The sequence below is a fragment of the Gallus gallus genome, chromosome 2 (genome assembly GCF_016699485.2).
Source record: "Gallus gallus isolate bGalGal1 chromosome 2, bGalGal1.mat.broiler.GRCg7b, whole genome shotgun sequence".
NCBI lineage: Eukaryota > Metazoa > Chordata > Aves > Galliformes > Phasianidae > Gallus > Gallus gallus.
The window spans coordinates 55,557,584-55,572,426 of NC_052533.1; the positions used below are offsets into that span (position 1 = coordinate 55,557,584).

Here is a 14,843-nt window from a genome sequence, read left to right on the forward strand (position 1 = left end):
TCCATCTCTTGGATCATTTTTGTGGTCCTCCTCTGAACTTGCTTCAACAAGTCTATGTCTCTCCTGTACTGAGGTCTCACCAGCACAGAGTAGAGGGGCAGGTTTACCTCCCTTGACCTGCTGACCATGCTTCTTTTGATGCAGCCCAGGATATGCCTAGCTTTGTAAGCTGAAAGGGCACATTGCTGGCTCATGTCCAGCTTCCCATCTACCAGTACCCCCAATTCCTTTTAGTCAGGGCTGTGCTCTATCCTTACATCCCCTAGCTTGTTCTGATAGTGGGGGTTGCTACAATCCAGGTGCAAGACCTTGCACTTGGATTTGATGAACCTCATGATGTTCTCCTGGGCCCACTTTTTGAAGCTGTCCAGGTCTTTCTGGTTGGCATCCCATCTCTTGGGCATGTCAACCACATCACACAGCTAATGCATAGATAATGGTGGTGATTATGTTGAAAAATACTATTTTGTAGCTGGGAATTTTCTCTATCAAACAGTGTTATTGTGCTCTTTATATCTGTTATGCTTTCCATGGAAATAAATAGGAGGCATTACCTTCAGAGTGACCTACATATTACTAAGGACTGACATTCTTGCCCCAGCGCTTAAATTCTTCAGTGCGGTATGCATTTATCAGAATAAGTTTGCAAAAACACTGAACATGAAGTGACCTCTGCTTGCAATTTGGTCATCAATGCTGAAAGCCTGGGATCCTAACCAAACAGGCAAATGAAAAAAAGATTGATCATCTGCTTCTGTGGCACAGAGAGCTTTGCCTACATAATGAAGATTGAAGTTTTCTTTTCCCAAGGAAAGAGTAAGACCTCAGAAACTCTTCTCTCTGGGTCCTTTCTCTTATTCTGTGCACCAGTGCTTATTTTGTGGCATTGCTGAGAGGTTACAGTACTGTAGTTTTTTTCTTAAATTCCCCTACTCAAATATGCAGCTGCTGTTCTGTTCTTCTCCTTCTCATCTACTTGCTGGAAGCAGGGGAGAGGAACATCTGAGTTATTACAGTCTTGGGGATAACTAGGACAAAAGCATTTCCTTCTTGTTCTTTACAAGTAGCTGACCCTCAGTTTCTCACAAGTCGAAACAGGTTAGGAATGCTCTCCTTCTGACACAGAGATTTCAGTTTTATCCAGTTCATATCAAGCTCAACCTTACAACCAGGTGTTTTGTTTGTTTGTTTGTTTGTTTTGTTTTGTTTTGCTTTGCTTTGCTTTGTAGTTGTCTGCTTTGTTCAGATTGGTAGACTGGTGTGTTTTCTTTCCTTCTGTTGTCCACACTGGAAGGAACTCAAAACTTTGAAGCCGTTATATTTTGTACCCACCAGTGACACAGTGATGTTTCTAATGCTGTTTCTGACATGTAAACACCAGGTTATTTCCCTATAAGGATTATGAAATGATTCTGTTGCAGCCTCTCATCCATAAAATCTCACAGAAAATAACATCAGTAAAACTAAGCTTCAAGGACTCTTCAAAATATTCCTTAAATCTGCAGGAGATTAAGCTCAATGGAAGTGTTGTAACCTGAGTTATTTTAATCAGCATGCAACTGTTAGTTTCAAAACAAATTTCTTCCATTAAAGTTCTTGGGAAAGCTATATTATCAAGATGCTCAGACTGTCTGACCTAGAAGGAGGAAAGTTACAACTGAATGATCTAGGGTGGCAACCACATGTTTGCACTGGGAATTAAAATTTGTTATTGTGGTGCCATTATTCAGTAAAGTGCACTGAAGAACAGAAACTCAGAGGTTCATAATTTGAATGCTGGGAATTAGTCTTCCTTAAAGATAAGGAGATCACATAATGTCCCAAGGACATAGAAATAAAGATTCTTGCTTTCTACTTAGTGTTCTATAAAGAATTTACAGTTACATTAGGATTTACTAACCAATATCTAAGCTGACAGTACACAGGAAGATTCCAATAGCCCTTTACCTTTGACAGAGATCTTATGAGCACATTTCATATGGATAATCTATTGAGAGCAATTTAAAGTCTTTTTTAAAAAACAAGTATTAATTTATCTCAGAGAGATCTACTTTGACAACAATTGCAGGGTGAAAAAGGAGAATCTGGAGCTGTCATTGCTGCTGATGGATCTTTAACTGAATTGTTAGGAAGAAAAGGGCAGAAGGTGAGTTAATACCGTTTTGTGTTCTTCCAGAATGTTTGGTGGCCTTGTTATCTGCCACCTCTGCTACATACTGCAGATGTTCTCTTTGTAATTGCTGCGTGTGTCTGTCCTCAATAGGGTGAAGCTGGAGTGGTAGGACCAATGGGACCAATGGTAAGACTAGAACTAAATTATTTTCTGATTCTATTTAAGTTAAAACAACAGACGGTATCAGCTCCAATTTCTATAGGAACCAAGAATTTGCAACCAACTCCCTTGGGTTCAGTGGAAGCTGCACATCAGGGGGTAGCATTAGACCATTTACTGAAATTCGGATTTAGTTTCTTTGTTTCATGAACTTGGCCTAAAATCTCTAACTGACACAAAATGTTATATGAAAGCACAACAGTAATTTTGTTATAAAATATGAACAGTTGCACAGATTTAATAGCGTTGGAGCAGAAATGTACTTATTGTAGTCTAGTATTTGTCAAAGATCAAGAATACTGACTCTTTCTTTGCATCTGCTTTTGATGTAGCCTGATCTCCATTGTGCCTAACTCATTGTTAGTAGTTTTTTTGTTACTGGACTTGACACTCACCAATGCTGATGAGCTCATGAAAGAGGTTAAGACTGGAGGCAGCATGGTCTGTAGAGACCACATCCTGGTTGAGTTGAAGATCACAAGGAATATTAACTTGACAAAGTCCAACTTCAGGACTATGAACTAGATGATCTTTGGAGGCCCCTTCCAAACCAAGTCATTCCATGATTCTATGATTGTTTGATTGTATGATTCTGTGATTTTTGTGCATTAAGGTGAACGGGACACTTTGCCATCAGTTGTTGTGGTCTTTAGACAGAACTAGCTGGATGTGTTGATAAACTGCTTGAATACTGTGAGTTAGAATACCTTGACAGAGCTATCCTAACTTAATAGAGAGTTCCTTTTGTCCTCCTTGTATGTCTGCTGGAGGAGTTTATCCTTTCACCTTGACATAAAATTATGGGATAATTTAAAATGAAAGTGAACTTCAGGGTCATCTATTACAGCCCTCTGGCCAAAGCAGGTCTCTTTAGTTCAGGCACTTGCTAAAGTCAAGTCTTTGACATCTCCCAGAAGACGTTGAAGCCTCTCCAGCCAGCAAGTTCCCGTTATTCAGTGACCTTCAAGATAAATAAGCTTTTTCTTGCATTTATTTGAAATTTCTCATTGTTTTAGCTTGTGTTGTTTGCCACTCATGCTACTGCTATGCACCCTTCAGGACATGTCCTTTTTTCTGTCAGTCCCAAGCTCTGTATTTACATCACTTCTTGTACTGCCTTGAGCTGTTTCATACAGTTTAGTGTACAGACAGGGCCATTCAGAGAAATTTCTTGCCAGACTGGTGTAAATGATTACACTATGGGATAATTTTGCAGACAGAGCCTGTCTCAAGATTTTGACCAGTCAGTTTCTGGTCTTAGTGTATTCTTAGTGTCTAGGGATTCTTAATGTATAATTCTAGTTTGGCCATCGCTGCAGGCAAGCATGATTCTTTTTAGCATTTTCCCCCAGTAAAAACCCTTTTGTAGTCACTGGGAATCTCATGCAGCAATAATATACAAATTTCAGAGTACTTGGCCAGTCAGTCTGTAGCCTAACTAATCAAAGTATTGGTGCCAATTGTTCTGTATAAAGTAAAGCTCTGCCCCAAGAACAGCTCTGAGATAGTTGAGGACTCATGATCATTCCTCTGTGCTATTGGGCAGAACAAACTTACAGACAAGCTTCCAGAATTTAAAATAATTCCCCAGCTTCCCTCCTTTTTGAGGCTTCATCTGGACAGAAGTGAGGATCACAGGAGTTTGGAGCACAATAGACTAGGTACAGACAAGCAGGCTTTTAGCTGGGGATTGTTAGGAGGTTAGTGCTGTTAGTAGAAAAAGTGGAAGAGACGGACTGAATCAGACCTCCTGCTACAGGGGAAATGAGAAGTTTTTACAATCTTGATTATGCTATTCACTATCAATAAAGCAAACCACCGCATTTATTTAACAGGAGCCCTGAGTGATAATCCTAGTGTCAGCCTGCACAAATCAGCTCCCCTGCTTTTGCAAATGAAATTTCCTTTTATGATAAGCAGTTTTTTGCGGCTTCCTCACTTCCTTCTTTCGCTTATAGCTGTGACTGCTGGCTTATGTCACAGGGAGTCGTTAACATCTGCTTGGGGCAGGCTGAGGCTTTGACAAAGGAAATAGTAAAGATGGCTTTGGTATTGTCAGTTCATGCAGTCTTGATGTACATTTACATTCTCAGTTAAAGCATGAGATCCAGAGATGACTTCTCTTTATTTAAACCAACAAAATAAGACTTTTTCTAATAATCTTCACTGCCCATAAAAGATCAGATTTGAATGTTCTTTAAAGGCTCAAATAACAGGAAGTTAAATACAAAAATAACCCACAACTTTCTAATTTCTTTTCTATCAAACCCCATCATCGTATATTGTGGCAGTAAAAGATGAGTTGACTCATCTTTAAATCTTGGTTGTGCAATATTGAAGTATTCATCTGTCAGAGAACACCAGTGGATGGCTTTCAACAGACACTAGTACTGATCACATGGGCAGAAGTTGCCTTCAAACGGGAAATGAAATAAAAAGTTGTACCATCTTCAGACAGTTCCAGATGTTCATTAGCCAATTTTAATACTCACATATACTCACATGTAAACTATTTATGAATTTTGTCTCTATTCCAGTCATAAGTTTTGGTGTGATTGAAACACACATGGAAGCACTAGTGAACATTCAGCTAAAGGTTATATAGTCTTAAATCTATTTGTCCCATGGAATTAATTTTGGAATGCACTCTTTTTAATGACAGTTGGCATTGCAAAGAATTACAAAAATTAATCAGTGAGATAGATCATCTCATCATCATCAGATAATTTTTCCACAAATTAACATCACTTTTCAAATGTACTGCATAATTTATGAATTACATAAACAAAAGGGCAAACAGGAGCTTGGAAAAAATATTTTGGTAATTGAAAATTGTATCTATTTCACAATAGTTTAATTCAGAAAATTAACTGGCAAGAGGATGGTATTTGAATCCAAATGGTATTTCTCCATCAAGAGTCTGTTGATGCAAACTCAGTGTACACATATAATGCAAGTTTAATGTCAGGCAATTTCTTGCAGTCTTTCTAGCTCTTAACTTGCTCATACTCCTTTAATGCCTTCAATTGGCTGCAGCAGAACTGAACTGTGAGTAAGGAGACTCAGTTCTGCCATAAGCTTGACTCCTTCTTAGTCTCTGCTTTCCCTAATAGTCAAAAGAAAATGAGTGTCGAGGTAAGGATTTCCTCTTTTTTAATTGTTTCCTATTTATTCTTTGAAGCAGCAGCCACAGTGCGAACAAATATTGGTTACTGTTAAAGTGACATTAAGATAATGTGGTTGGATGTGCAATAGCCAATGTCTCTCTTTCACCAGCATAGGTCTCTGTTAACTGCTATATTGCAGGTAGTGACAGAAAGTCTGTTAGAGCAAGCACATTGAAAGTACTAGGATTTCTCAGGATTAAACACACCATTTGTCAGATATAAGAGATATCCGAATGAGGTCTATACACTGAGGTTATGTAACCAATAATGTTTTATGTATCAGAAGATTAACATTCAGATTTGAAGCATTCAACTCATATGCAGCCTTCAGCTTGTCCCATATACATGTGGGACCTTGTCTGTAGTTAAAACACGGGTGCAGTAAGACAAAAAGTATTCACAAGTACTTCACCAGACTGGGGAAAAATTAAAAAAAAAAAGCCCTGAAAGATTGACACATAAGTAAAGAGATTGTCTAGACTATTGTGGTTTTGGTGAGTTCTGGGAAGCTGACAGCAGACAAAAGCTTGTGCTGTCTGCAGATTTACTGCTTTCTGTTGATCTGTTACCACTAGTTGCCTAGAAGCTTTATGTTTGCAAATACCGAATCATAAATCATCCATGGCGCTGGACTATTTTTTGTGAGTAACCTGCTGGACTTTTCTGTCTGAAGTCACTTTGATCAGTCTGTGAGGCCTGAGGAGTAACTCTTGTATAAAGAAGGATCTGCTTCAATGAGTCCACATATCCAAACTGTCAAGAGACATTTAGAAGTCTGGAGCTATCAGAAGTCTTGGTCTGATCTACAGTCTTACAGGATGTGATGCACAAATAATTAATGAAACAATGCAAACCAAAAGCAGATGCATAAAGTATACACCACTAACAGCCTTTTTTCTACTGACTGATACATTTAATTTTGCTTTGATTCATGGCAACTTAATATTGAATTGCACACACTACGGTGGCTGAGAACTCAGGTTTCATTTAGATGATCAGTATTTTCCATAACCAGAGTTCACTGTTATATGCAGCGCTCTCAGCTTCCAAGATCATTTAGAAGAACAATTAGAGTGAAAGTTCTGCACATTTTCAATAATCACAGACTAGTTTTTAGTGCAACTGTGAAACTATGCCTCAATTTATAATAAAATATGTCTCATAGACATATTCCATATAGTATTTTTTCAATTTTGTTCTTTTTGTCCTTTTTCCATAATCACATTTTCCTTTTTTTTGTCCAGGGACCAATAGGACCTGCTGGACCTAAAGGAGAACTTGGTTTCCCAGGACGCCCAGTATGTATTAAGCACTCAAACTGAATGAAGATAGCAGTTCATTTCTGACATATACTATGTTATTTCTACTCTTTTTCCTGCTTATATATACTTATTTCAGGGCCGCCCAGGACTGAATGGGCTGAAAGGTGTGAAAGGTGAACGAGGTGAAGCATTAAACGTAAGTTCTTAAAGTTAATTGAATCTGATTTCTTTGAATCCCTTTAAAATGACAACAGGACTAAAAAGCTGAAATGGGCTTGAAATGATTAGATGCTCCTGCTATTTTTCCTGTGTGACAACAATCATTGGAAAGTCAACTTCTGGGTCTATCTGGACAATTCTTACACATATAACTATTTATTTCAGATACCAGACGTAACAGTTATATGTGAGATTCACTACACAGGTGGTTCAAATAACAAATGATCTGAGATTGCCAACCCTTTACATAACGATATAGTATCTTCATTGTTTGATTTCCCCGTGGGCTTTTAAATAACTAGCATATGTCCAAAGAATACATAAGTATGTCATGAAGAGTCAGCTACCCTACTAGCAAGGAGATGCCTACTGACACATATTACCTGCTTAAGTTGTCATGTACATGCATCCAGAGTAATGACTACTGCGTAGTGCTCCCAAGATGATAGCACATACATGCCCACCTACATCCTGTAACTATAGAATAAGAAGTGATGAACCAAGGTCCTGTTGCTGCAACTCTGTTCTTATGAAGAGATTTTATTCCACTGGTCTCATGGCAAACATGAAGACTGGGCTACACAACAATAAGCATTACTGAGCATAAGCAGTATGTTTCAGTCTAGTGTATTTATTCTAACTGCTCTGATATGGACCAGTCTGTGCTGGGAAAAAAATTGCACTCTTACTACAAGAGCAGCTAATAATATTTCATCTGCATAAGAGATACGGTGGAAGAAAGAAGAAGACAGGGGCCTCTTACTACTTTATCATAGAAATCATAAGAAGGTAGGAATCAGCTAGACTTCAGAAGAGATGATCTAGTTAATAGAAACCTAGTTGCTGGAAGATGAAACCAGAAATTAGGCAAATTCTAAAGGAGAAAAACAAACAGAAAAGATCAGCAGCACCTGTCAGAAAACATTGAATCAATTTCTCCATATCTTCAAACAGAGTCAAGGTTAATTTTCTGCATTGTCGTCTACTTTAACAAAAACTATTAAAGCTTGTGTCACCAGATTAAGTTTATTAGGCTGGGAGATCAAAGCAAGCAAGCAAGCAAAACAGACTACATCTTCTAATAGCACTTCCTCAAGTGCTTGGGAAAAGATAAAATTCATTAGATCACTAGCTATTGCTGAGGTGCCACTTCACTGAAACTTACATTAATGCAGAGTGAAAGCTGGACATGGTGTGGTGCTAAGTTTTTAAATGACACAGTGAAGAGTTGATACAGCTTTTTGTAAAGGGTAGCTATGCTAGCAGGGTTCCTTGAAGATGCTAAGTAGTGTGTAGCTATCTTACAAACTCTTTGAAATATATGAATCTCATCAGTCCTAGGGGTTTCAGATCAATCTTGGAGACCTAATCAAGCTTTCATGCTTCTTATTGGATGCTTGTTTATTTGTTTGTTTTCCCCTGAAAATAATAATTGTAGACTGCTTTGTTCTCCATAGATTTAGGCTAAATATTAAAATTCACCTTCCAGTTTAGCTTGGTCCCTGTAATGGAAAGCTCAGTCTTCCCTCAAGTCATTTCACACAAAACTTCTTGGTTAAACAGTGCTCTCTGATCCTGTTATCCTTTGTTCCCTAGACCCATATGATAAGATTTGTTTAATTGTCCTTATTTCACTTTGTTTTACCAGGGCATTCCTGGTTTGCCTGGGCCCCCTGGGCCCCCTGGACCTCCAGGACATATAGTTCACATCAAAGGAGTAAGTACACTGAATAATCTAATACTCTGTTACTCTTCTTCCTTTGAAGAAGAAATATGCTGTTCTTAAAATGTTTCGCAAAATAAAATCTCAAAATTTGTTTCAAGCAACAGCATTTAGAGTGGGTTAACTTGCTTGTGTGCATAGGAAGAAATTTCTCAAGAAGAGCCACTGTCACATAAGAGTTTTTCCCCACACATACAGATTGGGACATGGAGGAAGACATCCTTGAGAGCAGCCCTGCAGAGAAGGACTTGGGGGTCCCTGTGGATGAGAAGCTGGACATGAGCCAGCAGTGTGCACTTGCAGCCCAGAAAGCCAACTGTGTTCAGGGCTGCATCAAAAGAGGAGTGGCCAGCAGGGAGAGGGAGGTGATTGTTCCCCTCTACTCAGCTCTTGTGAGGCCCCATCTGGAGTACTGCATCCAGGTCTGGGGCCCCCGGCACAAGGAGGACGTGGAGCTCTTGGAACAGGTCCAGAGGAGGGCCACTAAGATGATCAGAGGGCTGGAGCACCTCTCCTACGAAGAAAGGTTGAGGGATTGTTTAGCTCGAAGAAGACAAGGTTCTGGGGAGACCTCATTGTGGCCTTCCAGTATTTGAAGGGAGCATAAAAATAGGAAGGGGAACAGCTGTTTGTAAGGGTGGATAGTGATAGGACAAAGGGAAATGGTTTTAAACTGAGACAGGGGAGGTTTAGGTTAGATATTAGGAGAAAGTTTTTCACTCAGAGGGTGGTGACACACTGGAAAAGGTTGCCCAAAGAGGTTGTGAATGCTTCATCCCTGGAGGCATTCAAGGCCAGGTTGGATGTGGCTCTGGGCAGCCTGGTCTAGTGGTTGGTAACCCTGCCCACAGCAGGGGGGGTTGAAACTCAATGATCACTGTGATCCTTTTCAACCAAGGCCATTCTATGCTGACAGAACCCTGAGAACTCCCAGGCAGCAAGCAGGCTTTGTTCAGGGGGTGCTGGTTTTTGTTTCTTGGTTTTGTCTTGTCACGCGTATTAGGTATTACTGTTAGGTATATTATGCTGTATATTATTGCCTACATTCATTAAAATTGTTTCCCATCCTATTTTGAATAGGCAGTTTTCCCAGTCTCTCCTAGACCTCATTGCAAGAATACAGTAAGTCACAAAAATAATCTGCTCTTAGCAAAATGCATGGCCATTACAATGCATAACTAAAGTAGTTCTATGCATAGCCACAGTAGATTTGCAGCTTTTTACCCCATGACTTCTGCTTTGCAGCGGAGATATGCTTTACTTAGCCTTCGAGGTAACAGATTTTCAAGTGTTTAGATATTCAATGTTAGCCACATGTAAAAAATGTAAGAGAACTAAAAATGTGGTAAGCTTTCCCTTAAAGCACTTTAATTAGTTGGTTGTTCTAGCTCTTTCAATGTCTTTCAAAGCCCCACTTTTCTACAGACTGAGAATTGCTTTGAGAAGCTAATGTTTACACATACCTATACATAAACCTTTTAGATGTACATACAAGTAATGCTTCCATGTTGTTGTGTCTCCATTTCCAATTTCTCTGTTCAAAATAAGACTTTTTACATATCTTAACATGACATGGAAAGTGCATCAGAAAAGAACGATCACATTCCTTGTTTGACACTGATTTGCAGTCTATTCATATATAATTAATGACTGGAGTGTTGTAATGAAAGTATATAGGCTCTTCAGGAAGGACAGGAAGGGAAAATGAATAAAGGGGGTCACCTTCTGTGTCAGTGATCAGCTGGAGCTCGTGGAACTCTGCTAGAGGATAGAGGAGCTGACCAAGAGCTTATGGGTTAGGATTAAAGGGAAAACAGGGTTAGATGATATTATAGTGGGGGTCTGCTACAGGTCACCTGACCAGGAAGTCCAAGCAGTATAGGTACTCTATAGACATATAGGAGCAGCATCATGTTCACGAGCCCTGGTCCTCTTGGGGAACTTCAATCATCTTGATGTCTTTTGGAGGGACTAACACAGCAGAACATAAGCAATCCAAAAGGTTCCTGGAGTGCCTTGATGATAACTTCCTTTTACAAGTTATAGGGGAGCCAATGAGGAGAGGTGCTATGCTGGACCTCATTCTAACCAATTAGGAGAGACCTGTGGGGAATGTGAAGGTCAAAGGCAGCCCTGGCTGCAGTGACCATGAAATGGGGGAAGCTCAATATCCTGAGGGCTGTGAGGAAGATGCACAGCAAGCTCACTGCCTTGAAATTCAGGAAAGCAGACTTCACTGTATTCAGGAATTTCCTTGGAAGAGTACCATGGGATGAAGACCTGCAGGGAATAGGCACCCTAGAGAGCTGGTCAGTATTCAGCAATCACCTCCTCCAAGCTCAGGAGCAATACACCCCAACATAGATAAAGTAAGGGAAAAATGCCAGGAACCCTACATGGGTGAACAAGAAGCTCCTGGCCAAAGTCAAACACAAAAATAAAGCCTATGGAAGGTGGAAACACAGACAAGTAGCCTTGGAGGAATGTAGATACATTGTTCTAACAGCCAGGGATGAAGTTATGAAAGCTAAAGCCAAGGTTGAATTGAACTGGCCAAGGACATCAAGGGCAGCAAGAAAAACTTCTGCAAGAGCATCAGTGTTAGAAGAACACTATGGAAAATGTGGACATTCTGCTGAAGGAAATTACTTATTTACCCAGAACATAGAGTAGGCTGGGGTACTAAATGTCTTTTTTGCCCCAGTTTTCTCCAGCAGCTGCTCCAGCCAGAAGGCCCAGTTCACAGAATCCAAAAGCATGGATTAGGAGAATGAAGTATTGCCCACTGTAGGAGCAGATCAGGTGCAAAACCATCCATGGAACCTGAAAGTACATTACCTGATGCGATGCATCCAAAGGTCTTGAGGGAACTAGAAAGACAAAGTTGCTAAGCCATTATCCATCATATTTGAGAAGTTTTGGCAATCTAGTAACGTTCACACTGATTAGAAAAGAGGAAAGACAACTCCCATTCTAAAAGGGGAAAAAAGGAAGACCTCAGGAACTACAGGCCAGTAAGTCTCACTTTCTATGTCCAGCATGATCATGGAGCAGATCCTTCTGGAAACTGTGCTGAAGCACATGAAAAACAAAGAGGTGGTGTGATAGCCAACATGGTTTCACTTCATGACAATTAATGTGTGACAAATTTAGTGACCTGTTATAGCAGGATTACATCATCGATGGGTAAGGGAAGAGCAGTTGATGCCAGCTACTTGAACATGCGCAAAGTTTTGATGCTGTCCTATACAACATCCATATCTCTAAAACGGAAAGACCTGAATTTGACAGATGGATCACTCAGTAGATAAGGAATTGGCTGAATGGTTGCACTGAAAGACTTTTAAGAGGTGGAGAACAACAATGAATGATGTCCCTAAGGTCTTTGTTAGAACTGGCATTATTTAACACCTTTGCTGGTGATGCGGACAGTGAAATTGAGTGCACCTTTAGCAAATTTGAGGATGACACCAAGCTGAGTAATGCAGTCAATACAATGGAAGGTAGGGATGCCATCTAGAAGGACCCTGATGGTCTTGAGAGGTAGTCCTATATGAACCTCATGAAGTACAAGAAGGTCAAGTGAGAAGTCCTGCACATGCGTCAGGGAAGTCTCAAAAAGGAATGCAGGCATGGCAATGAGTGGATTGAGAGCAGCCTTGAGGAGAAGGACTTGGGGGTAAAAAAAAAAAAAAAAAAAAGAAGAACAACATGACATCTGACAATGTATGCTTGCAGCCCAGAAAGCTAGTCCTATCCTGCGTTGCATTAAAAAAAAAAAATGTGGCCAATAGGTTGAGAGATGTGTTTATCCCTTTCTACTCCACTCTCTCAAGACCCTATCTGCAGTACTGTGTTCAGCTCTGAGGCCCCCAACATATGAAAGGTATTGACTTTGAGGTGGTCCAGAGAAGGGCAATGAAAATGATCAGAGGGCTGAAGCACCTATCCTACAAAGATGGGCTGAGAGGGTTGGATTTATTTAGCCTAGAGAAAACTCCAGGAAGGTACCTTATAGCAGGATTCTACTACTTAAGCAGGGGATACAAAAAGAGGAGAGACTCTTTATAAGGCAGTGTAGTGATAGGACAAAGGGTGAGAGTATTAAACTAAAAGAGGATAGATTTAGATTAGATGTTAGGAAGAGATTTCTTCGCTATGAGAGCAGTGATGTTCTAGAAAATGTTGCTCAGGGAAATCGTGGGTGCCCCATCATTGGAAGTGTTCTAATGAGACTAATTAGTGAACATGGAAATGTATATGAAGCAAATATGTGTAACTGAATTTCTCCATGTGGAATAAATTGCATCCAGTGCTGGCACAGTGAGGTCATGGGTGGTCCATTTCAACAGCGGCAACAGTGACATGAAAGACAAGCCATGTTCCAGACAGCCATGCAGATTTTCACAAGTGTGGCATGCAGGCTTTGTTCAACTCTGGTGAAAATGTACAGTTAATGGTGATGACTGTGTTAAAAAGTAGTGTTTTGTAGGTGAGAGTTTATCAGATAGTATTGTTGTGCTCTTTGTATCTTGTGTTGTTGTATCTTTTTATCTATTGTTTCCACAGAAATAAACAGGAAATATTACTTTTGGAGCTATCTATGTACTTTCTGTGATAGCATGCAAATATTTCAGCTTTATAACAGTACTAGCTGATGCATTTCCATCAGTGAATGTGTATGGATGATGTTTAAGTGAGTTTTCTTTGCCTATAGGTGACCAATACTTACCCTGGAAATCAAAAAGTTCTTAATGTCCATGGTGAGTAATTCTTGTAACGTGGTTTAAATAAGCTGCTCTTGCTGTGAACAAACAATTTTTTCTTGTCTGTTGCATAACTGAGTTCATGGAGTTCACTTCCTTTTCTTTGAAGCCGTAATCTTATATCTTGGTCCAGTCTCAATACATAGATCAAGGAACAAATGAGCATATATCTGCACTTTGAAGGCTAAGACTTATAAATGAAGCAATGCAGCACAGGTTCCATAGGTTCTAATCTTAGGAGCCCTCTGTCAGAACAAAGAAGCATTGTGAGAGAAGCAGGCATCACACACCGTTGTGACAAGTCATTCTCTGCTCTGGCAGTGCTCCTCAGATTCAAATTCTAATATCCACTTGATATTACATCCCACCAACCAAGCTGTCTCATTCCTCCAGTGCCTTTCTGATGAGGTCAGAAATACATCCCTTCTCTGAGTAACTGATATACTCTGATAAACAAAATACACTCTTCTTATGATTCCTATCTGTTTTGGCAACAAATGGGGTCAGCACAAAGGACACAGGCACCAAATTTAAGTAAGTGAGTTTATCTTTACTTAAGCTTAAAGCAATAAAGAAATAAGTGAAATAGTACAGCAAGAATAAAATAGAGCAAGGTACTGCACCTAATCATTACTACACAAGATTAACTGCAGTGATCACAGAAGATACGTCACCAATCGCCCAAATACTTTACCATTATCCAGATCTACAATCACTGGGGAGCCCTGATTGCAACAAGGATTTGGAGAGCCTTTCCTGGCAATTGGGAGGTCCACTCGTAGGTGAGGTCTCTGAACTTGCTACACCTGGGTCCAGTTTTTATATAGTTGAATAAACAAGCTTACACAATTTCAAGTGTGGAAACATTTGGTGTCATCCTCCTGTTGGATTCCACCCAAAGCCTGGCCAGGGCTCAAGGGAGTGTCTCTGTCTATTTGGGCTTTGACCACAAATTTCTCAACAAGATCATATGTCTGGTTCCACTGCTCACAAGGTTTTATTGCCTTGTAAACATGCCCCTAACTAAAGAAAAATCCCCTATCGGGATTAGTGTAACACAATAAGTGTTACAACAGACCTTTATAAATTGGCAATAAAATATATATTCACATTAAAACAGCAAAATAGATAAATATTGTATTGCATATGTGGTATACCATTTGGTAGTGAAGTTCATTTAGAGGTCAACTTTGGTTCAGAGCATACTGTTCTGGCCTACGAACTTCACTATATTATTGCTCAAAAGAAAACTATCACAGAGTGAACAAATTTCTGGGGTAATTTCTGGGGTTCAGGAATAGCTAGGAAAAAAAAAAAAACTGAAAGGCAGACTAAGTAAATAAGACTAAAGGGAAAGGAAGTTAAGAAGTTCCA

At 39.7% G+C, this 14,843-nt stretch overlaps 1 protein-coding gene across 5 annotated transcripts in view; it reads left to right on the forward strand.

The window, feature by feature from the left end:
- Window positions 1-14,843, forward strand: part of COL15A1 (collagen type XV alpha 1 chain) — a 106,266-nt gene that overhangs the window by 65,972 nt on the left and 25,451 nt on the right. For all 5 annotated transcript variants that reach the window (XM_004935077.5, XM_004935079.5, XM_004935078.5 and 2 more), the window contains 7 exons: window positions 2,069-2,146; window positions 2,264-2,299; window positions 6,744-6,797; window positions 6,898-6,957; window positions 8,629-8,697; window positions 9,784-9,825; window positions 13,421-13,466. In XM_004935077.5, coding sequence (XP_004935134.1) covers window positions 2,069-2,146; window positions 2,264-2,299; window positions 6,744-6,797; window positions 6,898-6,957; window positions 8,629-8,697; window positions 9,784-9,825; window positions 13,421-13,466 — 385 coding nt within the window. The remainder of the gene's footprint in view (window positions 1-2,068; window positions 2,147-2,263; window positions 2,300-6,743; window positions 6,798-6,897; window positions 6,958-8,628; window positions 8,698-9,783; window positions 9,826-13,420; window positions 13,467-14,843) is intronic.